At 37.7% G+C, this 25,872-nt stretch overlaps 1 protein-coding gene across 5 annotated transcripts in view; it reads left to right on the forward strand.

Moving 5' to 3' along the window:
* KDM4C (lysine demethylase 4C) overlaps nucleotides 1-25,872 on the forward strand; it is a 270,730-nt gene that overhangs the window by 11,013 nt on the left and 233,845 nt on the right. For 2 of the 5 annotated variants that reach the window (XM_086771271.1, XM_086771272.1), the window contains exons 2-4: nucleotides 5,880-6,044; nucleotides 13,544-13,719; nucleotides 16,601-16,715. In XM_086771271.1, coding sequence (XP_086627397.1) covers nucleotides 5,901-6,044; nucleotides 13,544-13,719; nucleotides 16,601-16,715 — 435 coding nt within the window. In that variant the 5' untranslated portion in view covers nucleotides 5,880-5,900. Of the gene's footprint in view, nucleotides 1-5,879; nucleotides 6,045-11,301; nucleotides 11,433-11,965; nucleotides 12,165-13,543; nucleotides 13,720-16,600; nucleotides 16,716-25,872 lie in introns of those variants that run through there. The other 3 variants (XM_086771273.1, XM_086771275.1, XM_086771274.1) reach the window with 3 other exon arrangements.

Here is a 25,872-nt window from a genome sequence, read left to right on the forward strand (position 1 = left end):
GATCTGCGCTGTGTCTGGTTAGGCTTTGAGTATCTCCAAGAACAGAGGCTCTGCAACCTCTCTGTGCTACCTCTTCCAGTGTTACCCTCACAGTGAGAAAGTGGAGAAAGTGTTTCCTGGTGTTCAGATGGAATTTCCTGTGTTTCAGTTTGTGCCCGTTGCCATTTGTGTTTTCACTGGGCACCACTGAAAAAAAAGCCTGTCTCCCTCTTCTTCACTCCATCCCGTTAGGTGTTTATACACCAGATAAGAGCCTTCTCTTCTCTAGATTGAACCATCCCAGCTCTTTCAGCCTTCCGTCATGAGAGAGGTGGACCACTTTCATCGTCTCAGTGGCCTTTTGCTGGACTCTCTTCCATATCTCTCTCATACTGGAACTGGGCCCGGAACTGGGCCTGACACTCCAGGTATGGCCTCAACAGGGCTGAGTAAAAGGGGATCATCACCTCTCTTGACTTGCTGGCAGCATTGCTCCTAATGCAGCTCAGGACACCGTTAGCCACCTTTACTGCGTGGGCACATTGCTAACTTGTGTTCAACTTGATGTTGCCTGAAACCTCCAAAGGCCTTGTTTGCAAAGCTATTTTCCAGCTTGCCGGCCCCCATCATAGACCTCATGCCTGGGGTTGTTCCTTGCCGAGTGCAGCACTTTGTACTTCTGGTTGCTGAGCTTCATGAGGTTCCTGTCAGCCCATTTCTCCAGCCTCTTAAGGTCACTCTGAATGGCAGCATGACTCTCTGGTGTATCAGCCAATCCTAGCTGTTTGTCTACAAATATCACATTGAATTAAACAGAAATAGTTGCTCTGATTTGGCTTAGATAAAATTACATGTCTGAGAGGTGTGGAAGTAGTGAGACAACAATTCAGGTCTTGATTAACTGAACATAATTCCAACTATCAGTTGTTGCAGCATGCTGCCCACCCCTCCCCCTTCCCACCCCAAGTTAGTGCTTTAAGAATACTTGGTTGAGAGCGACTGGAGTTGGTAGTAGGCAGGTAAGTGGATAAAACACACTTTTGGAAAGTTCCTCTCTATCCACTGAAGGAAAGAATATTAGTGATGTAAAAGGTGAATTGATAAGTGAATGTTGAAGTCATTTCCTTAAAAAAAAAAACAAACCAAAACCAACCAAACAAACCAAAAAACAAAAAAAACACCCCACAACCCACAAACAAAGAATGAATAAACTCTTCTCTCTCTCTCTCTCTCTCTCTCTCTCTCTCTCTCTCTCTCTCTCTCTTCTCCTCCTCCTCTACAAAGCCACCCTAAACTGCACTGACAATGTTGGAGAATACTGGAAGAGTTGAGAGAAGGATGTTAATCTCTGTGCTCTGATGAAATAACTACTAACTGCTGGATATCTTGTATGCAGTCAATGGAATGGATTGAAAGGTGTAAAATGATGAATAATGAAGGACTATTAATTTTTTTTCCTGATGAAGAAATAACAGAGTTTGATTTTTTTAGAGGTAGGAGGTGTGTGTATGTGTATTTCAGTGATGTATATACTTATTTCATGCATCTAAAGGTGAAAGCCTAAAAGCTGACCTACAGAGAAATAAAATATCCTGTTTGATTATACTTCCAGTGTCACTTTACTGCCAGTGAAGCATTATAAGTAGTAAACACTGTAGTGGAATCATAGACTTATTATGGTTGGAAAACACCTCTAAGATCGTCAAGTCCAACTGTCAACACCGTGTCACCATGTCCACTGAACCATGTCCTGAAGTGCCATGTCTACACGTTTTTTGAACACCTTCAGGGATGGAGACTCCACCACTTCTCTGGGCGGCCTGTTTCAATGCTTGGCCACTCTTTTAGTAAATATTTTTTTCCTAATATCCAATCTAAACCTCCCCTGCTGCAACCTGAGGCCGTTTCCTCTCATCCTATCACTAGTTACTTGGGAGAAGAGACCAACACTCAGCTTACCACAACCTCCTTTCATGTAGTTCTAGAGAGGAAGGAGGTCTCCGTTCCGCCTCCTCTTCTCTAGACTAAACAATCCTAGTTCCCTCAGCCATTCCTTGTAAGATACGTTTTCCAGACCCTTCACCAGATTGTTGTCCTTCTCTGGATATGCTCCAGCAACTCGACATCCTTCTTGTACTGAGGGGCTCCAAACTGCACACAGTATTCGAGGTACAGCCTCACCAGTGCTGAGTACAGGGGCACAATCACTTCCCTACTGCTGCTGGCCACACTGCTCTTCATACAAGCCAGGATGCTGTTGGCCTTCTTGGCCACCTGGGCACACTGCTGGCTCATGTTCAGACGGCTGTCTACCAGCACCCCCAGGTCCCTTTCCTCTGAGCAACTTTCCAATCACTCTTCCCCAAGCCTGTAGCATTGCATGGGGTTGTTGTGGCTGAAGTGCAGGACCTGACATGTGACCTTGTTAAACCTCATGCAGTTGACCTCAGCCCATTGATCCAGCCTGTCCAGATTCCTCTGCAGAGCCTTCTTACCCTTGAGCACAGTGACACTCCTGCCCAGTTTGGTGTCACCTGCAAATTTGCATAGGTAGCACTCAATCTTCTCATCCAGATCATTGATAAAGATATTAAACAAGACTGGCTCTAAAACTGAGCCCTGGGGAGTGCCACTTGTGAATGGCTGTCAACTGGATTTAGCTCCATTCACCACAGCTCTCTGGGCTTGGCCATCCAGCCAGTTTTTTACTCAGTGAAGAGTACACCTGCCTAAACCATGAGCCACCTGCTTCTCTGGGAGAATGCTGTGGGAGACAGTGATGAAGGCTTTACTAAAGTCCAGGTAGATAACATCCACAGCCTTTCTCTGATCCACTAAGGGGGTCACCCGGTCATAGGAGATCAGGTTGGTCAAGCAGGACCTGCCCTTCATGAACCCATGCTGGCTGGGCCTGATCCCCTGGTTCTCCTGCGCATGCCTGGTGAGTGCACTCAAGATGAACCACTCCATAATCTTCCCCAGCACCGAGGTGAGGCTGACAGGCCTGAAGTTTCCCAGATCCTCCTTCTGGCCCTTCTTGTAGATGGGCATCACATTATCAAGCCTCTAGTCATCTGGGACCTCTCCTGTTAACCAGGACTGCTGATACGTGATGGAAAGTGGCTTGGCAAACTCCTCTGCCAGCTCTATCAGTACTCTTGGGTGGATCCCATTAGGCCCATGACTTATATGTGTCCAGGTGCTGTAGCAGGTTGTTAACTGCTTCTTCCTGGATTATGGGGAGTTTATTCTGCTCTCCATCCCTGTCTTCTAGCTTAGGAGGCTGAACACCCTGGACATAACTGGTCTGGCTATTAAAAGCTGAGGCAAAGAAGGCATTAAGTACCTCAGCCTTTTCCTCATCCCTGGTGGCAGTGTTCCCCCCCAATATCCAGTAAAGGATGGAGATTCTCCTTGGATCTCTTTTAGTTGTTAATGTATTTGTAAAAACATTTTTTGTTATCTCTTACAACAGTGCCCTGAGTGAGTTCTAGCTGCGCATTTACCTTTATAATTTTCTCTCTCTATGACCTGATGAGCTCCCTATACTCTCCTTGAGTTGCCTGCCCTTCTGCCAAAATTAGTAAACTCCTTTTTTTTCCTGAGTCCCAGCAAAAACTCCCTGTTCAGCCAGGCCGGTCATCTTCCTCACCAGTTTGTATATTAGTTTGCAATCAAGGAAAGCATATCTTCGCCTTTGGCCATAAATCCAAGTTTAATTTTCCTGGGACTGATCATAGCAGCAAGGTAAGGAAAATTTTTTTTACAGTGAGGGTGGTGGAACACTGGAACAGGTTGCCCAGAAAGGTGGTGGAGGCCCCATCCCTGGAAACATTCAAGGCCAGGTTGGATGAGGCTCTGAGCAGCCTGATCTAGTTGAAGATGTCCCTGCTCCTTGCAGAGGGGTTGGACTAGATGACCTTTAAAGGTCCCTTCCAACCCAAACTATTCTATGATTATATACATACATGGAACTTTAATGGATGGGAATAAAGGGAGAATGTATTATATACAAGCCAGCTATTTACTACTGAGGGAAGTTATCCCACTTCATAGACTCCTAGAATCCTAGAATGAGTTGGAAGGAATCTTAAAGATCATCTAGTTCCAACCTCACCAGTGCCCTGGGCAGAGACACTTTCTGCTAGACAAGGTTGCTCAAAGTCATCCAGCCTGCACCTTGAACACTTCCAGGGATGGGGCATCCACAACTTCTCTGGGCAACCTGTTCCAGTGCCTCACCACTCTCACAGTGAAGAATTTCTTCTTATATCTAATAAAAATCTACCGTCTTCCAGTTTAAAGCCATTACCCTTGTCTTATCACTACATGCCCTTGTCGAAAGTCCCTCTCCAGCTTTCTCTTAGGCCCCACTTAGGTACTGGGATGCTGCTATAAGGTCTCCCCAGAGCCTTCTCTTCTCTAGGCTGAGCAACCCCAACTCTCAGCCTGTTTTCACAGGAGAGGTGCTCCAGCCCTCTCATCATGTTCGTGGCCCTCCTCTGGACTTGCTGCAGCAGGTCCAGTACACTTGTACATGTTGAGGTATGTTTACCTATACAAACTTGGTATTTTAAATGCAAAAATACCCCCAAATTAAGGTGGTACTGATTTTCAGAAGGGGAGAGTTGCAGGAATCTAATTAATTTCTGTTTGAACAGGGATGGAAAGTAGTGAGGTAGAGGAGTAGGATGTTACTGATGGTGGGAGCGGGGAAAAAGAATTAAGTACTAAGAGTGAAGAGTGTTGTACTGGGTGAAATGGGGAGGCAGAATGAGAGGAAAAATAAGGACACAAAAAGCAGGCTAAAAATTGGAATGCAAGTAGGAGGTGAAACATGGAAAAGCATAAAGGCATCTTCCACATACAGCTTTTTTCTGTGGTGATTCATACCCAACTGGAAGGGACGTGAAGCTAATGAAATTAGTGGCCAATACACTAACATACAAGCAAAATTTATGGTGACAGTGTGTGGCATAAAAAACATAGTTGCATACATTTTGCAGATGGAGAATACAGGGAATGAGTTAAATTATATGCTCAGGAAAGCAAAATTACGGAAAAGCTAGTCACAGTTGAGTTACTTGTATTCTAGAATGAGCTTTTTTTGTAAGATTAAGTAAGAATTTTGTGAACAATAGATGGCACATAGTGATGTATAGTTGGAAATTGCAATACGTACTGAAGGTAAAAGATATTTGTTAGTTGCCTAAAGATCAGTCCTTTCATGGGTACTGTATCTTGGTATGACACAGAAATATGACTGTTTTTAGCCATCCTCAATGTAGAAATGGAAATAAGAGGAAAAACTGTTTATGTGCATCACTTGCACGCGTTGCTTCTGTTGAAGAGGTTTCAGAGAATGAGGGATGATATAGTCCTGTTGTTAAACTGCTGATGTGAGAGTTAGGAAATCCAGATGCTCTTTCTCTATGTTTGCAGCGTGAGTGGGAAGTGAGTAATCAGTTTTCTTCATATGCTGAATGGTAATAGTGATATTTTATCGAAATGTGTAGCTTTGTTACTCTAGATTGTGCCTGTGTAATGTAAATCTCTAGACAGAGAAAGGCAGCAACCTGCAGATGGATCAACACAGGAAGATGGTAGTATGATGTCAAAGGTTAAATTGAGAAAACATGCCATAAAGAGAGAGATATGAACTGAACTGTGTAAATGTCACTCATGATACTGTTTGTGCTGCGTAAGGGCTGAGTGTTCTTAAAGGAGTAAGGAGAAAAAGTAAACATTAGTTTTGTGCTTTTCATACTAGCATGGGCAGAGGATTTTGGAAGCTTTTTTCTTGTTTGAAACGTGTGTTGAATCTCACAATTTGTTTTACAAATTATTCTCTTCAGTGTATGTTACTTTTTTCTTTTTTCTTTCCTTTTTTTTTTTTTAAGCTGGATTGAAAGTGAACCACAATGGCTGCTGTCATCTCAGATAGTCCTCCAAACCCAAGCTGCAAAATCATGACTTTTAGGCCTTCGATGGATGAATTCAGGGAGTTCAACAAATACTTAGCATACATGGAATCACAAGGTGCTCATAGGGCTGGAGTTGCAAAGGTAAACCAATTATAATATAGAAGGAAAACTGTTCCTAACACCTGTTTTCCCAGTATTTGTATTTTGCTGATTGCAAAACAGACCTTTTTAGTATTTAATTTTTTTTTCAAATGATTTTCAATGAATAGATACTGATCTGTTTTTTTAAGAAAGAGCTTTTTGATATCTCTGATGTTTCATGCAAGCTAATGAAGATGATGTGTACTGTTTTCTCTCTAACTGTCAGTTGTTTCCATGTTTACACTAGCAAAAGAGGATATCTTCTTAAGGCAGATTTAAACTAGTTTTTTTTCCTAAACAGAACAATATAGGGAGTTCATAGTATAAACTGGAGGGTCCTGATCTACCAGACGTTGAACTAGGTCTTTTAGGGTTGTGTATAACTTTACGGGAGCAAATAATCCCACTAAAGTGAATGAATGTATACATGAAGATAGTAAGGCACTGTTTGAATGAAAATAATTTTCTTTTTAATGGTGATTGTGTTATCTTTTTGTTAATGAGATTTGAAGGTACACTAACTACCATTGCCGTTTGAACAATAATATATCCAGGATTTTACAGCAGATGTTTCTCCCCTAATGGAGAGTGATTGTCAGAGGTTAAGCCATGTTACATCATGCAAGTGTTTATGCCGTATCTGTTTTGCAACTTTTCCAACCAGCAGGACATAGGGACAGGTCTAGAAATCCTAGCTTAGTTTAGTCAGTGGGAATAGCCATTTTCATCACTGAGTTTTTAACCTAATGTTGCAAAGTCAAGACATTTAAAAATTGAGAGAAGAGAAACAAAGCCTGCAATTCATTGCTTCTCCCTGCCAACTCCCTCCTCCCTGCTTCCTGTAAAACAAAGCAAAACTGAACCCTTTACACTTTGAAAGCCTTGTAGTTTATTTGCTTTCTGATTTCTGAGGCTAGAGTACCTATAGATCATATTTTCAAACTCTTCTGTGAACAGGAGTAGAAATATGATAAAAGGGCAACAGAGGAAGGTCAGAGCTGAATTTTACACATATTCAACTATATTATGGAACCTATTTGTTTGTGTGAGGATGAACTATTGCAGTCCTGTCATCTTGAACAGTAAACTTAACAGCAAATTCATCATAATGACATCTGTTGCTCAATGGATTTATGCCATTAACGTGTATATGAGCAGGAGATTCTAGCTGTGTATCATTCTATGGATTATGTACATGGACTCAACATTAAAAAACCTCATTATTTTCATATTGTTTGTATAAATAGCTTTATTTCAACTGTTGGTAGTTTCTAATCCTGTTTCACGGGGATCTAGTCAAAGAAAAAGAAGGTTCCTTATGACCAGCCACCGAGATGGTACTGATTTTCTACTATTTGTTTATTCATATATAATGTACTTGCTTTCTTTGGTGTGTTGTGTATAAAACAAAGACAAATATACATAAATGGTACTCCTTGCTTTCTCTGGCTGTATGAGGAAGCTATTGTATGAGCCAAGATTAGTGGCTCATATAATAGCCAAAAAAAAAGAACTAGTTTTGTTTAAAATAAAAATATTTGTGATATGCTCTTTATCATGGCTGTATCTGTCCTAGACTGCAACTTATCTTTTTGTTCATCAGTATTCAAAACTTGAAGGTTCTTAATTTGAAAAGAAAAGAAAACAAAACCAAACCCCAATTACCTTATATTTAATTTTCCTTTTAAAAATCTATGTCTATATACCTCTTCGACAATTCTCAGGAGGTGTATTATCAAATATGATGCTATAACCCATAAAAAGCCTATGCAAACTTAACATTTTTATTTTTGAGACATACATAATAAATAAGAACTTCAGTTGCTCTCTATCAGGTATTTTGTGCTTCTTTTCTGTCAGAGATTGAAGCAACTGGGAATGCTGATGAGTGGCTTCCTGATACATGGTGCTAAGGGCTCCCCTGAGGCTGCTGGTATCTTTAAGATGGACTGTGAAACTAAAATATGTCATGGTTTGAGGCCAGTGTACTAGTCATTTGTGTGTATTAACTTTAGGGTATTTGAAAAAGGAGACTTTTCCATGTGTTGACATTCTTAGTTGCAAAATTTCTGGCAGTAGGGAGTGTAAAAAGATAATGAATTTGTCTTACTGCAAGTACTGTTTTTTTTAGAGACATCAGTATGGCTTCAGTCATCATTCTGTTTTAATTCTTTATGTTGATTCTGGTTCTGGTTCCTTTCCTGCTGTCCGGCAATTAAACCTCCATGTGCAGCTAATGTAGGAGAAAAGGGCAGAGCCATTGACGATGTCCTGAGAAGAGCAATGAATGTAGTACCGTGAGGAAAGAATATGAAAGAAAAGAATATAAAACCATTTTACCTTATTGTATAATTTAAAATTTCTGTAATATTGCTATCATCTTTATGTCCTTACTCCCGACGTTGTTTTCTCTCTCTATCTCTCATTCTTTAAGGAGATACCTTTGTGATGATTCTGGATAGACTTAATTTTCTGTAGTAACCAAGCATGAGATTAATTCTTGCATATATGAAATGTGTATAATCTGAATAGTCACTTGTTACTAAAAGGCAGGATGACATACTATCAATAAAATATGCTAATACTGTCATGGAAAAAAACCCCAAACCTGTCACTTAATAGGTAAACTTTGTTTCCTGTAAACTTTGTTTTGAAGTTGAAACACCTGAACTGAACATTGTAATGGGCCAAAGTAGTAGTTATCTTTTTAAGTTAGGCACATGAATATGTGAAACTGACTTTTTAAAAATACTAGATGCAACAGTGATATCTACCAAGTGTTTCAATATTTTAAAGAATATAATGCAAATGTTGGCTGTGGATGGAGGCATATACTATATTTAATTTAACAGTCTGTAAGATGGTGATCATGGCAACAGAAGAACAGAGCTTAGGCTGTGGTCTTTTCTTCTTCACCATAGTGTGATGCTGCAAGATGTAGATTAGAATCCCATAACTGAGCTGGAAGTGAGTGGGGAGTCCATTCTAGTAATTTAAGTGACAGAGTATTGCAGAGATATGACAGCTTTCCGGATTAGTAGTAGAAGTGGATCTGAATTTTAGATCCATATTCCTAGTTAACACTGTCTAATGTGTATTAATTTTTTAATTTTCAAAAAGCATTTAAAAAAATGTAGTTAAATGCAAATTTAAACTATTTTCTGTCTTAATGAGATCGTGAGCTATTTCCTTAAGGATGGATCTTTTAGTATTGTTGCCGTTATCAAACTATAGCTATTATTTTGTAGTTTTGTCTGGACTTTACATTTTTTTTTTCAAGAAAGGAAATTGTATTTTTTTTCTGGCTTTTTCATTAACATAATCTTTCAATCAGATGGTTATTAGGTCTCGTTATCAGGTACTAGGGATGGAAAAAATTGTCTACAAATTACTGTTCTATGAAATGGTATAAATACATGTGATTAGGAGAAACTGGAAATGAGCAGTCTTAAAAATAATTGCAAGATTTGATTTACAGAGGTTGTTGCTACTCTCATAGCACTTAGGATGTCATACTGTTTCTATGGAAGTGACTAAAACTGCTCATATGTGCTAAGGCAGAATTTGGCCATGTAGTCAGGGATTTGTGTTATTTTGTGTAGTATAATTTGGCTTGCTTGAAGTCAGTATCTTAAGCTTATATGATTGAAAATGTGTGTGTCTCCATTTTTTGCCGTATGCCTAGGATTTAATTCATGTTCCATCTATCACATTTCAAAACTATTTGAGAAACACTTCTCCGTGTGTGGATTGTTAAAATGTGATAATCCCAGGAGCATTAAAAATATTTTTATATATCTGTGCTTATATGCATGTGGGGTATCTGCTGACCTGGGTGTACAGAACACCTGAAATAATGTCTATGATATGAGAAAGCATAACGAAGTGTTTTAAAAATAATGAATTACATCAGTCATGTTTCAGTTGTACTGTGACTGAGGAACGGCCCTTCTAACCATACCGTGTAGGTCTGCTTTCCACTTTTTCTGCTTGATACCAGAATAGCTGTTAGACCATCTCTAGCTGTTTTCAGCCTCTTTGTTAGTTGATACGTATTACTCATTTGTCTTGAGACTTTTTATATTCTCATTTTCATTATTTTTTGATAAAATTTAAAAAAGTTATATACAAAGCATAAACCAACTAAATATTTTTAAAGAAATCTTACTGAGTCAATAATTCATACTGCAAAAGTTTAAGGGACTTTTTATTAGCTTTGGAAATGGGATTTAAAATAACAAGAATAAAATATTTTTTCTTGTTTTGATAGTAATCTATAATGAACTTACAGAGGATTAATTTGTATTAAATCTGGGATGTCCAGACTCAGATATGAATGCAAAGAGAATAAAGACTACCGAAGGAGCTATATGCATTTGCAGAAACACTAATTTAACCTCTAAACAGAGGTCATAAGCAGAGCCTTATGGGTACCCAACCCTTTAGTTTAAATGTGGAAGTAGAAGGGAAGAACACCTCTTACCTGTGTGGAAGAATGTGCCTGTGTAAATGGGGATAAAATGACTGTAAGTCTTGCACGTAATGGAGGTTGAGGAGGAGTGCGGGGAATAAAATGTTTAAAAAAATTCCTAATACTGTGCCTAAAACAAATGATTAAGGTACTAGACAAACAAAATTAAATTTTTTCCAGAGCAGATAATATTCTGTGGCGTCCCTGTAACAAATTGGCTAATAAATTTTCATTAGGCTTTTGAAAGTCAGGAATGAGCTTTATGCATAGATAGCGTATTTTAGTCTTACTGTTACAGAAGATCCGAAACTTAAAAATGAAAACAAGGAATGAAAGCAATAGATAGAACAAATGAACAACAAGGCACACTAATAGATTAATTGCTCTTTACTGTAATAAGAAGTATTTTGGAGACTCAAACTGTGTTTATAGAGAGAGAAATTGTTACATTAATTTGCAGTTACATTGGCAAGCAGAGAAGTAGTTTTGGAACATGATACTGAAAATGAATGTTGGCAAGTACAAGAAAGACAATTTTCAGAAGAACTGAAATTTTTGCATTGATAGCACTCTGAAGTAACCTCAGTTGTACTAATGTACTGCCTTCATGGAGGAGACTGAGTGGTGTGACTAAGAGATCCTTCTCTAAAACCAAATAGGTATCATATTAAGTAACACTAGGCAATGTTAATATGCTTAGGATGTTTAAGATCTATCTATCTATCTATAGAGATAGATAGATATAGATACATAAATGAGAAAGCCTTGCCTTAGGTTTTTCCTTTTTTATGTTTGAGCATTGAACAGCTTGGCTGATTAATTTAATCTAGGTTGCTTCCATGGGCTAAACCTAACTTGCCTGACTTTGAAGAGGTTACTTTTACTAAAGGGAATGTGAAGAGGCTTCAGTGGGACAGGTCAGTGGTAAAAACTCAGAGACCTAGTCGTTATTTCCAACTCTGATACTCATCTCCAGTCCTTGTCCTGACCTTTGTTAGAAAATACAAATTCTTTAGGGCAGGGATGCTGTTTTTATTTTCTTTTAAAATGATACTTAGCATATTAGTCCGCATAGAATTCACTTCTTTAACCAGTATTCTAATTACAACAGTAATAAATGTGCTCCAGTGAGCTGAAAGGGAATATTTTGAACCTGTATTCACAACAATATTTTTATTGCTTGAAACACACTGACCTTAAATTAAATAAGATAATGCAAATTTTGCTTTTCAGTATTCTTATGTTTGAGCCAAACCTACAAGTTCATGCTTAATGATAATGAAAATGGAGATCTTTGTGCACATATTTGATTTCTGTGCTTATATTCTGCACGCATGACTTCTCTGCTTCCAAACCAGCATTTGTATTTGTTGATACGCATATAAGGTTTGTGTGAAAGAAATAAGTAGGAATCACAAGATGATTTTATAATTTTTTTTTTCTCTAAAAGTAAACAACACTGAAACTTCCTGAGTAATCCCTGTACAGATGAAGTCCCATGGAAGCTGAGAAGGAAAAAAGGAACAGGGGGAGTTGCATCTTTGTGAAAACTGGATAAAAAATGCCTGTTTATTTTTAAAATAAAAACATTAGGTGTGGAAGTATGATACTATCTGATAAGTTTTCTTTGGCTTTGTGTTTCTGTTGTGGTATGTACTTGCTAGCATGAATGGTCTTGATTGGATTTGTTTGAGGGATGGATTATTTGGGTCCATTAGCATTACAGTTTGCCCAGTGATTGTTTTCTAAAGGTAGGAAATGATCTCAGGACCTCTCTCTGTTGTTTTTTAGAATTTTTTACTTCCTTGGAGTGATGTAATAGCAAAATCTCTAATGGGCAATATTGTGTGGAGTCTTGAAATGCTTGTTATGAAAACAGCCTATCTTGCCTAGTGTAAAGGCTACCTCTGTGATGGGAATTAGTTATTTAAGTAAAGTCATTCCTACGTCATAGATGCATGTTTATGAAAGCTGTCCTACTCTGTTGTATGTTACCTTAGAAGTTTCCAGGCCAATGCCTGTGAAAATTTGATTTGAGCACCACAGAAGAGAATAAATATAATGAGTGGATCAAAGAAAGTAGCATTGAGCCTTTGGGCAAGTGAAAATTCAAAACCAAAACAACAAAAAAATCTTGAAATGGCTGTTGCTGTATTTTAAAACTGTTGCAATTTCAAATCTAGAGAGTTTTCTGTTTTCAGGTAAAGTAATATATGCAGGAAATGTTTAAAATTACACAGACTGTTAAAGAACACTGTTAGGACTACAGGCTTCTTGGAACTTCCCAATGATTATATTGCCAGCACTTTAGAATCTGCTGAGGAGTTCTTGTAGACTTTGGGCAATTCTGTGGTATTTGAAATAAGAGTATTAACTTTACAGTTGGTTAATTGCATATAGATTTAATCTGTTATTATGAGGTTTAAATCATGTTAGTATAAGAACTAGTATATCTAAATTAGTGCAAACTCTTACTGTAATAGAGTTGTACCCTGCAGTTTTATGGAGAGTAAGTTGAACAGACTCTAAAATCTAAAGCTCTCTAAAATATCTGTATTTTTTTCATTTTTCAGTAAGAAATAACATTATTCATACTGTTTACACCAAATAACATTTGGACACGGGACTGTCAATCTATTGTGTGATTTTTTTTTTTTTTTTTTAATTGATGATAACAATTTTATATCATGGTGTACAAAGTGTTTATAAGTGTTTATAAGGCTTTCTGATTGTAAAATATTTGTCTGTTCTGTTATACATATGTATGTTTGCACAGATGCACGTGATTGAATTGCTGTAGATTAGTGAGCTGCTGCTTGTGATTTGAGGTGATACTGTACCCATTTTGAATTGGTTTCTGCATTACCTAGGAGCGCTTCCATGGTCAGTTAGTTACTGTGAAACAACTGGTAAGCAAGTATTCATTTGATCATATGGGCATATTTGACTGGTTCTTTCAATTTTTCCAGGATGTTTTGAATTGATATTGCAACTGTTGATGTTCTCTTTTTTATTTCTGAATTTAAAGGTTATCCCACCGAAGGAGTGGAAACCAAGAAAGCATTATAATGATATTGAAGATTTGGTGATTCCTGCTCCAATTCAGCAGATGGTCACAGGACAGTCGGGCCTCTTCACACAGTACAACATTCAGAAAAAGCCAATGACAGTGAAGGAGTTCAAGCAGCTGGCCAACAGTGACAAGTATGTGTACTAGGAGTCTTGCTTAGAAAGACAAATACTTATTTGTTCCCATATTGTTGTTTGTTTGAATTGTGCTAGGCAGCTGGTGATTTTTTTTGTCAGTAGAGGCATTCCTGTCTCCTAACTTGTGGAAGGGTACCACAGTATGAATCTTGTTTGTGTTTCTATTGTTGAAAGCATCTGGTACCATGGCAGCAAGAAAACATCTGAAAAACCTAAGACATGCTAGTTTCTTTCTACCTTTTTTTCTTTCTGTTCTAACAAATGCTTATGTTGAAAATAATGAAGATGATACAGACTTATATTGGAGTTTCACTTTCAATACACTTATTAATGTTTAATGTTTAATATTTAATTCTTTTTTTTAGCCAAGATACTGGAATGGCCTATCATCATGTAATTCTGGAAAAAAAAAACCAAACAAAAAACCCCAAAATATTGTTTTAGCTCACGTAGACGTTTTTGCATTTTTATAAGAGAACTCAACTGTACATAACAAATATCTGTGTTCTGATTATGGCAAGATGGATATTAAGGGAGGAGAAAAAAAAGTCTATGAAGGTCTAGGCACTATACTAAATAGTTTCAAATTGGTGGGCCTTCCAAGAAGAGAGAAGTCATAGAAGGAATTCTTCCTCATTCCTTTTGGCCATATAAAAAGAATAAACTCTGCTTCAGTATTTCCTCAAAACTGGATGGAAATAGTTTCTGGAAGGTGAGTCAAAGGATCCTAGAGAGAGAACATATTTGACTGTAATGATGGAAGGCAACACTGCCCTAATTTGAAGGAAATTTTCCCTCATAAGTTAATTTAAGAAATTAACAGGTAAGAAGAGAAGCTGTTATCAAGATCAGGAAAACTAGGACATTAAAAGCTTTTAAAGAGGCTCCTCAGCAAATGTTCCATAATATTGATACCTTTGTAAAAGTGCAAAACTATTATCTTTTCAGTTGAAAAAGATCAATATGTTTCTGCCTCTATGTTACTTGTGAAAAATTGAAGTTATCACACTTAACAATTTTCTTCCTCTGGTAAATAGGAATGGAAACCTGTTTTGTAGTTCTTAAAATTATTTGTTCAGTTACTGTTAGAGGGTAGAATAAAAATAGAAAACCTGCATGATATCTGATGTAATTTTCTGTGATGACTGCTCATATGTGTTTAAAGTTTACATTTGATTAACCCATGATAAAATGAGGAGCACTAACTTCTTAAAATAGTTTGATAATGCAGAAATACTATGAAGGTTTTAATTATAGTCTTTATCATGGAAGGTATTTTGGAAGTGTTTCTGATTTCAATTTTCGTGATTTTTACTGAAATCAACTTACAACTTCTTTCCATAGGTAAAGTTAAAAACAGTTAAACAGTTGAGAGGGCTTCTTAGCTATTGCTAGCTGTTGGTCTTTCTAAGTATTTATTGCTACTCTTGAGAAAATGTGTCATATAACCTCCTATGACACTTTTAATGCAATTTATATTTCTTAAATTATGAAGTAGCTGAGAGCCCCTATTCTCCCATAAAAATAATTTTGTTCCTTAGTGAAGAAGACTTCTCTGTTAAAGACTCTTTTCTTGAATATTGTAATGTAATCTTTTCCCTTTGGGAAAGAGAGAAGGGCCATGAAAATCTAAATTAAATCATAGTTGCCTTTAAAAGAATTATTATGCGTTGTGTCTTTTATTTATTTAGGCATTTGCAATTCACCATTGAACTAAGGTGCTTCTCTACCTTCACCTCTGGGAACGTAGGCATACCTGCATCTTGTAATCAAGATACTTGTGTTATGGTAACTGAGTTTATATATATCCATATTACTCAGTGCCAAGCAGAAATACAATCTGATTTCTGGAGCCATATAATGAGAAATAGTTGAAACAACTCCATTACTGAGAATGTTTTGGTTAAGATGTGTTTTGCTAACTTGCTTGTCTCTGTTCTGTGTTACTGTGTGGTAGAAATGTACCTGGTCTGCTTAGTTCTTGTATGTTTGATTTTCTTTCAAGTAGTTCAAGTGTAGTAGGTTGGCAGTGCTAATGTGAAACTTTACTTCTCAGAGTTGCAGTAATGGCGGAGCAAGTTTTCTTTTCTGAAGACCTACATGTGGGAGAACAGAGGCCTGACAAACGATCATGAGGCAAAGACTACTGATGGGTGTTTTCTATGTGTGCTTGTGTTGAGTTCCCACAAGATTTTACATGAGATTTGAGTAACGTTCCAAAAGTATATACATAAGTAGATTTATGAATATAAAAGTATGGTGCCCTGTACTGCCTTAAATGAGTAAAAAGAAAAACTGCCTTAAATACTTTTTTTCACTAGATAGTAGACTTCTTCGCAGCAACTGTTTGAAACATTACGCCTTTTTGAAATTTTTTTTTCTGAGAAAGGAAGAAGAGAAGAAAGTACTGGTTTTGCCTAGCAGGGCTGCCACTTGACAGAATTAGTACATTTGAGTTGTTCTGAGACAGGCTTATGCAGGACTTTCCTCTGTGTCTTTGCAGAGCTGTTAATGAGTCAGGAAAATAACAAATATTTGTCAGTTTAAGTGGCTTTTTCATGCGTGTCTATTTTATGGAAGAGAAACAAAAGGGAGGGCCTCCGCTTGAGGACAGTCTGTAGATGGGCTGTGTAGTTGCTGGAGACTGAAGAAAGTGTTGTTTGGTAGATACATGACTTCAGTTACTGTCACTGTCAGGTAGGAGGTTACATGCTATGGTGAATCATGAAATTCAGGACAACTAATCATGCCTCTGTTTCATTGAATTTGAAATAAAATAATCTCTTAGAATTCAGTTTGCAGGATCAGAAGCATAGTCCGTTGTGAAGGTGGCTGTGGAAAGACTGTGCTGAACCTTTGCCTACCTCTTCCTCTGCAGATACTGCACCCCAAGATACGTAGATTATGAAGATCTGGAGCGTAAATACTGGAAGAACTTGACTTTTGTGGCACCAATTTATGGAGCAGATATCAATGGGAGCATTTATGATGAAGTATGCATAGCTTTTTATGAAGTATATGTTTTCCAGCCATCTTTTAAAGGGTACTATACTTAGAGGATACATTTTTGCTTTGTGACGGAGAATCTGTCTTGAAATCTCTGTGTTGCTCACTAAAGACTCCAAGCAAGGTTGAATTAACTCTACATCTGCAAGAGTCAGACAGTTCTGTCCTTAGACAGTAGGATATTGCTACTCTTCCTGATTATAAGACTCTTCCCTTTCTTCACTTTTTAACTCTCCAGGACTCTGAGATTCCTTCCTGTTTATTTATTTGTTCATTAACATTTCAGTATCTGTTATCTGTGTACCTCTGTGGAAATTTAGTGATGTTTTAAATAAGTTTTACTTTAAAATTAAAAAATGAAACGCTTCATTTCTCTCTCTTTCACTGAGGCAAATGGATAGCTGTACTTTATAGATCATTGGAATGTGTGCAGTTTCCTGGAAATGTGGTTGCAATTACTGTGTACCTCTGAATTAAAATAGACCAATTGGAAACTTTCTAAGGAGTTGAGTTTTGCTGGTTACTTGCCAAGATCTCGTAACTAAAAGGAGACTCTTAATCCGGATCTCATTATATAAAGAATTACAGAATATCCACTGATATCAATTAGGCTATGTAAGTAGCTATTGGAACTAGATTTTGAAAGGATTATTTATGTAATGAGACTAACAGAAGAAACGTTAGCATTTACAAAAAAATGTGAGGATTTAAAAAATACAGGGCAAACTTTTCTCCAAAAGAATTTACTGTGGGTGGAGTTCTTGAGTTTTTTCTTGTTCTATGTAACTGTCTTCTCCAATCATTACAAAACAAAACAAAAAAAAAACAACAAAAAAAAATTCCCTGTGGCAGATGGTCTGAGGCTCTGCTAATGTTTCCTGTTTCTTCACAGGAGACAAATAACTTGAAAACTCTGTCCAAAGATAAATATAATCCACCAAGATGGCTTAAGGCCATTCAATTTTTGCACTAGGTTATGTGATCTTTGAAAGATAGCTATAAATGTCCAATGGTCTGTTGTTTAGTGAAAGCAGCAAGTTCAAATTCTATTGTGTGTCCAAATACTGCATAAAAATGATTTAGAAAATAATTTAAAATTCTGATTTGGGGTGTTTTGGTGAGGAGATATTCTAGATGGCTGTTGCTTTGTGGAGACCGAAATGGGGTACAGAAAAGCAATGTTTCTTCCAAGAAATAGAAGCTTGACATTTTTCTTTTTCTTCTCATTTTTTTTTTTAATTAAATTTTAGCAGATGATCCTTTTAGTGTAGCTTTTTACATATGTACACTTTGTTTTGATTGTGTTTTCTTTGGTCTTCAGTATCTTAACATTACTGTTGCATGAGCAACATTTCCAAAGAAAAGAGAATGCAGTAATAGCTGATTTTGAAGTGCTGAATGGTCAAAGAGAAGGTCAGAGATTTCCTTCTCATGGAATTACACACTCATTCAACTGAGAGGCTGAGGAAGGGAGGTCAAAAAAGCAAAGGGTGAAGTGAGAAGCGCAGCATTCAGCAATCTTAACTCAGATGTTAGGTGCATAGGAAGAGGTGACAAAGAAAGCACTGAAAGATGCAGTGGCTGGATTAAAAAGGAGTGAGGAAGAACAAAGTAATAGACAGAACGAAAAAAAAACCTTAATGGCTGTGACTAACTGAGTATTATTTAAAAATAAATAACAAAGGAGAAGTGTTAGTGAAAGGAATAGACACTGAGGAAAGAGTGTGGAGAGACTGAGCAGTTAATGTGACAGCCATGTCACGGGGTACAGCCCAGTGGAGTTTAGAGGAAAAGAAGAAAAAAAAAACCTAGTACCAAACTATTGGTGAGAAAGTTATGAATGCCACGGATCAAAATGTTTTTAGAATATTTTTGGTAATATTTATTTCTGGCCAGCAGATGGTGTACTTGCACAGCTAATATTTTTCATGTTTTACACTTGAAGATCGTGCTAAGAAGGGATCTTTTTGATCCTGTTTGGAATTAGAGGTTGTTCTTGTGTCTTCATTCAGTTTGCTTCCGGATTGTCATTATTGGGGGAAAGGAGATGAATATAAGTAGCTGAGGTTTTGAGCAACATACAGCAGCAAGGAGGTGGTGGGATTAATTTGTCATAACAGCCTGTTTACCGTAAACAAAACCAAATATTTTTTACAAAGTGGATTTTATAGAAAACAGTATGTTGTAGATGTTGCATTTGGTACAGAAAGGTAAATATCTGGCAGATTTCCAGGTGGGAAAACTCCAGGAACTTAGTGCAAGTGTAATGTATATTTGTACTTGGGCCAACAAATTGAGGGAGAAATGCTGCTGTGTTGCAAGTCCTTATTCTTTTGTTTAAAAGTTTAGCACAATTAGCATTTTATTTTCCACATGATGATGTTAAATTTTACCTTGAAACATCTATATCTGAAGCATGATGAAGCCTTAATTCTTGCTATTTAGGTTATTTGAGAGACAATACTTTTTTTTATGTGGAATCCAGCACCTTGCTGTGGTTGTGTTGGCGATATCATAGGTATTGTAGTATTGTTTTCTTTTCTTAGGTCAGAGGATCACAGATTCTGACAGGTTTTAAAGATGGGTCGAAGTTGGAAAGCCTGTGTTACATGGAACAGCAAAAAACACCTAACTAGGAACAAAGCTATAAATGCATACTTTGAAATTTGATGACTACTATCAGTGACTGAAAATTTACCCTTGTGATATTTGGATTATTACGGAGTCTTTGTATTTATAATGTATTTATGGTTATTTGACAGTTTTGAACACAGGTTAAGTCTTTCTGAATAAGGAAATAACCTTTGAGAATAAATGTTCTGTACACTGTATAGACCTTTATAGAAAATAAATTTGATAGTTGAATGTTTGCTTGAAATATTATTCTGTGCTGTATGCATTTTAATTGCTGTTACATTTAATTACAGTGCTTTGTAGGAGAATGCCAATGTAGGTGATGCAAGCTTTTGTAGGTGACTTAAGCATTGCACTAAGGAACAGATTGTAAGAATCATTATTTATGTTAAGATTATAAACATTATTAGATACGTTTTCAAGGCTCCAGCCTTTTGTTGCTATAAGATCATATGGAGTTTAGTTTATAATGTCAATAATAAAGCACCAGTCTCACTAGCTGCAGTTGTTAAACTGATTCATGAATTCATTATTGTTGTGGTTTAGCTTGAGCCACCACACATTTTCTTACTCACCCTCCCCCTCCCCAGCGTGACAGGGGAGAGAAATTGGGAAGAAAGGAAAACTCGCGGGCTGAGATGAAGACATTTTACTAGAATAGCAAAGGAAAAACTACAATAATAACAGAATATAAGGATATTAAAATATACAAAATGATCAATGCATGATTTCTCACCACCCGATATCTGAGTGACTGCTACAGCCTGTCCTGAGCAGCGATCATGGAAATGAAAACCAAGCAGCAAGCAAAGGAGCGAAAAGGAGCCAGCGAGATAGAAGGAATTGGGGTGGCTGTGGTGCCTGTCGTGGAAGCTAAAGTGCCTGCAGCATTTGTAGCAGGAGTTGGAGTAGCACAGTGTTTGTCACTGGGGTTGGACTATCTTCAGTGACTGCTGCCAGGGTTATGGTAGCCATAGTATTCTTAAATAGTTTTTTAAACGTAATCAATATCGAGATGAAGATCTGAGATAGCTGCAAGAGACCTGCCAACGTGTACACAGTGGCTGGGGTATCCCAAGGGAATTAAAAATTCTCAAAAGCTGTTGAAATTAGCTTGGTGAAGTGGGCGAAGCTGTAAACAGATGTTCCCCCTGCGGTCTGGCTTCCTGGACCATAGCAAGAAGTATAATTCCAAACAACGCCCACAAGATGGCTCCCAAAATACTTGGGAGGAGCTGCCGCTGCCTCTTCACTCTGCACTCTGCCCGCCACCATTGAATACAAATATGAAACCAGTCCTGTTACCAGTGATCTCACCAAACCAGCCAGTGCCACATAGAACAGCAGAGCGATACTTTTAATCCCAGAATCGACAAGCTGTGTATAAACACCGGCAAGCAGCATATATGGCAAGTAGAGTGGTGCCTAATACAGCTCTAAAAACAACGCTGAGAGCAAATAAAACAACGTTGTGGCCAGCGATGACCAAACCGGCATAATGAATGCTTGTAACAAAACTGTTTTAACACACTGTGTTCAAACCCGTCCTTATCACAGCCCTTCAGGACTGACCAGGGGCTCAAACCTTGGATCCTCAGATTGAAGTCTGATGATCTCCTGACTGATCTAAGTGAGACTCTTTTGTGCCCTGCCATGGGTGCCAAAAAGACTCTGGTGGTTTAGCTGAAGTCACCACATAGTTTCTTGCTCCCCCTCCCCAGTGGGATGAGGGAGGAAAACTCGTGGGTTGAGATGAAGACAGTTTACTAGAATAGCAAAGGAAAACTACAATAATAACAAAATATAAGGATATTAAAATATACAGAATGAACAATGCATCATTTCTCACCACCCGATGTTCAAATGACTGGAACAGCCAGTCCTGAAGAGCAATCACAGAAATGAAAACTGAGCAGCAAGCAAAGGAGTGAAAGGAAGCCAGCAAGGTAGAGTATGTGATGTGAGGAAGCAAAAGAGAGGAGATGGAAAAATGGATGCTCTTCCCATGGGCAACCCCCACGTACATACTGAGCGTGACGTTTATAGCATGGAATACTCTCTTTGGCCAATTTGGGTCAATTATTCTGTCTTTCTTCCACCTTCCTGCATCTGCACATCAGTGAGACCTGGGCAGCTGGACAGTGTCCTTGGTCTCATTAGCAACAACTCATATCATCAGGGTGTTTATCAACATTCTTCACATAGGAAATCCAAACACATGAGTTACTGAGAGGAAAATTAACTCCATGTCTGCCAAAACCAGGACAATTAGGAACACCTAAGAGTTATGGTTGTTTAGGAGGTTTAATTGAGAATTGATTATTTATTTTTTATTATGTTATTTCAAGAGAGCTGTTTTCCTTGTGGGTTAGCATGAATGTAATGCCAACCTGAGGGAGCTTAAACTGTGAATGACTAGCCTGTGAAACACTGGCAAGAAGTTAGTGTTCCTGTCATGAAGGGGAAGGAGAAGGGTTATTTTGTTTCTGATGTGATAACTTTGTTAACTTTTATTAACTTGCCTGTCAATTGTACCCCTGACGAAATTAAATGTGCAATTTACCTACTTTTTCTGTAAGGTCTCTGTTCTGGTGAACTACTGTTAGGCCTTCCACTTCTATGCCACTCCCAACTGTTGCTTAAATCAAAATCACTGAGGCCACAAATTAAGTTGTTTCCTTGTTATATGAGAGACACAGAGCTCAAATTGTCAAATTGTTCTATTTCCTGCCTTTTTGTTTCGTTATTTTTTTTTCATTAATTTGAAATAGTATTTGTATGAACACATGGGGAAGGCATATTCAACCTGTACATGGACTGATACAGAAACTAGGGGGAAAAAAAATCTTGATTTCAAAATAAGTTCCAAGGAAAAGTGACTGATTTGGTGTTTTTAATGGGTCATAAAACGCATCTGACTTCAGTGCTGTCAATGGAATCTGCTAATCAGTAGATAAAAACCAAGGTTTGGAAGAAGCACATATAAATATTGTCTTGCTTCTCTCTCACCATTCTTCTGCTCCTGTCTTGAAGATGTCACTTTACTTCCTTTTTCCTTCTCGTAGTTTTATTCCTTCTAATCAGACAATTCCTAATGCATATGTTTTCCCATGTCTAAGCTTTGGGGAGCATATTTGATTAGTAATAGAGGAGTGATTGATTCAGTCATGTTTGTAGGCTAACAGTTGGTTATTTTTGCTGAATTGTAGGTACATCTTTAATGTAGTATTACCTCTAGCGCAAGATGTACTCAAATTTCCTGCTGTATCCCTTGACAGAGCGGCTAACTTGATTTTAAAGCACCACTTTGACATTCTATATAGAGTTTGTATCTGACCATGCTGCAGGAGAGCAGCAGGCATAAACAATCCAAGAGTCTCTGGAGAGCATCAGTAACAACTTCTTATCTAAAGTGGTCTGCTGGACCTTGTACTCACAAATGAGGAAGGTCTTGTTGTGGATGTGAAGGTCAGAGGCAGCCTTGACTGTAGTGACCATGAGATGGTGGGCTTGAGAATCTTAAGATGAGGGGTCAAGACAGAAAGCAGGACCACACACCTGGCTTTCAGGAGAGCAGACTTTGGCTTCTTCAGTGATCTACTTGGAAGAGGCCTGTGGGATAATGCCCTGGAGGGAAGAAGGGCCCAAGAATGCTAGTTGGTATTCAACTCTTCTAAGCTCAAGAGTGGCCCATCCTAATGAGCAGGAAGTCAGGCAAAAATGTCAGAAGTCAACATGGATGAGCAAGGAGCTTCTGACAAAATTCAGACATAAACAGGAATCACACAGAAGGTAGAAGCAGAGATGTGTAACCTGGGAGGAACACAGAGACACTGCCCGAGTATGCAGAAATGCAATTGGGAACGTCAAAGCCTACCTGGAACTGAATCTGAGAGAAGTCAAAGACAACAAGAAGGACTTCTCTAAGTGTATCACAGGGATCAGTACTGGGTCCAGTCCTGTTAGCTTCTTAATTAATGATTTGGATGGTAGGGCAGAGTTTGCAGAGGATACAAAACTGGGGGAATCGGCCAGTGGGTCATGCTGCTGTACAGAGGGACCTTGGCAGGCTGGAGAGACAGACTGGCAGAAACTTCATGAAGCTCAACATGGGGAAGTGCAAAATGCTTCCCCTAGCAAGGAAAAGCCCCAGGTTTATGGGGTACCCACCTGGGGCTGAAGGCTGGAAAGCAGCTTTGCAGAAAAGTCCTTTGGGGGACAGTGCAGCAAAGGTGGCTAACAATGTCTTGGGCTGCATTAGGAGCAATGCTACCAGCAGGCTGAAGGAGGTGGTCCTTCTACTTCAGCGCTGCTGAGGCCACACCTGAAGTGCTGTGCTTGGTTCTGGGCTCCCCATCTCTCACAGGGGTACTGAAGAGAGCCTAGTGAAGGGCCAGTAAGATGTTGAAGGGATTGGGGCAGGTTTTTTATTATATTAATTGGTGTGAGTGAGTGGCTGTGTGGAGAAAGGAGTGGGTGACCAAGCACAAATTTTTCTCTACGTTTCTCCTGTTTCTTTTCACTCTCTTAATTAGTTTTTTACTCTTCTTTATATTTAAGCTGTTACAGTTAGTAACTGTAACAGTTAGGGCTTTTTAATCCTAGCTGTCTTGTTTGCCAGGTTAATATTGAAATGAATCCATGAGGTAATCACAGGAAAAAATAAACACTGAAAAATGATTATGTCTATTAATGTATACATACAGAAATCATGTTCATAAAAATAGAGTACATCACACTGTTGGCTGATTTGTTTAATTAAAGTGTAAAGGATAGTATCATGTCACTATTGTAAGTACTTTAAAAAGAGGAAATGAATTAAAAATAATTTCATTTGGAGCCTGTTTTATTCTTACCTGCAAGAGGTTGCTGCTTACAACTTGGAGCTTCACTTTTTACCAGTATACTGAAAGCTACATTTTTCTTTGTATCTTTGAGAAAACAAACGGTCAGCTCCTCCTAAACTGTGCAAGCGTTCAATATTTGAGAGCTACTTGTGAAGTGTTTCATTTTATCTCCACATTGCATTAATAGCTGGTTCAAAGGCTGTTGAAAAGATTAATAAAAACTCTTGATAGTAATTTTCAGTAAGTTTGAATAATCTACAAAATTAGTGACAATTGGAATAGTGGTCTTCTGTATAAACTACTATATATTTACAGTATTTCTATGAAGAAATTCAAAGTAGATCTAATCTGCGTAGCGATGACCATAGATGGTAACATTTCAAGCTTGTATTTCTTCATTATAGTAAAGAAAAAAAACTACGTTATTTTTAGAAAGAAAAATATGTTATTTTTCAGCTCTTTTCCTGATGTCGGATTGTTTGGTACAGTTGTCAAAGATGACAGGTATTCTTTAAAGAATTTGCCATCAAAAATGTGGATAAATTAGAAATACTTCCTTTACACATTCCCTTGAAATTATTATAATATGCTGATCTTATGGTGGTTTTCTGAGCAGAATAAATATTTGATATTTTCCTAACGTTGGATAGATTATAATGTCTAAATGGATTTTGTGTTTGTAAGAAACTACAAGCTGCACCTCATGGTCAAGTAATATATGTGCTGGTATTCTAATAATGGTTGTTAAATATAGTTGTTGTGTTTATTATCTCTCCCTGTTCTCTCGGAGCGTGGGGGGAGCGAGAGAGAGACTGCGTAGGCTGGTCCCGATCGGGGCTGAACTACAACAATAGTATAACCTGCTAAGACATACTTTAATTTTGAGAAGTATTGTGTTATGTGTTGACCTGTTAAACTTTTTTTACAGCTCCTGGGATCTTTTTAGTCTGCATTGCAATTGTGAAGTTTAAAAACAGTTATATAACTGTATTTTACTTAAAAGTATACTTACCAGTATTGTACTTAAAAATTTGTGTCAGCATTTTACTTACTGTTTTGGACTATTGAAAAAGATATGTCTGTAATGGGAAGTAACAGCTTTAGTAATAATTTGTAATAATTACTTTTAACAGTCTAGACATAAATATAAAACTGTTTTTTTTTTTTTTTTTTTTTTTAAGTTCAAGGAATGTAGGAAGAGTTAAAATGAATCAGAGTGATTTTAGCGTTTCTGTGAACATTTCCTTTTGAGCTAAGACTACTTGTCTGAAATAATCTTTAGGAAATGGAAATAGCTCATGCATCTTGACTGTAGAGGTTGTGGATTTTGTATTTATTATGTTTGGTATTTTGAAGCAAGCCTTTTTTCCTGAAATTGGTCTCCTTGGAAGGGTTTGCTTTTGTTTTAGGGACAAACCACTAGCAGTTTTCTTGGTGACTAGTGGTGATTTGATGTTACAGAGGGTGAAAAAATGAGATATGGTGTTAAAAAAAGATTATTTATTTTCTTAACTATTGCTTAATTCTTAGTAAGAGAAAAGTAAGATTTCAGGATGTTATGGTTGCTAGAAGCTTACATGTATTGGTAAAAAGCCCATGGGGTACTGTTAAGTAGAAGGATAACACCTCTGTCTGGAGAAACCTTAAATCTGCAAATTGCTGC

This window comes from Chlamydotis macqueenii, chromosome Z (genome assembly GCF_036417535.1).
Source record: "Chlamydotis macqueenii isolate bChlMac1 chromosome Z, bChlMac1.mat, whole genome shotgun sequence".
In the NCBI taxonomy this organism is placed as follows: domain Eukaryota; kingdom Metazoa; phylum Chordata; class Aves; order Otidiformes; family Otididae; genus Chlamydotis; species Chlamydotis macqueenii.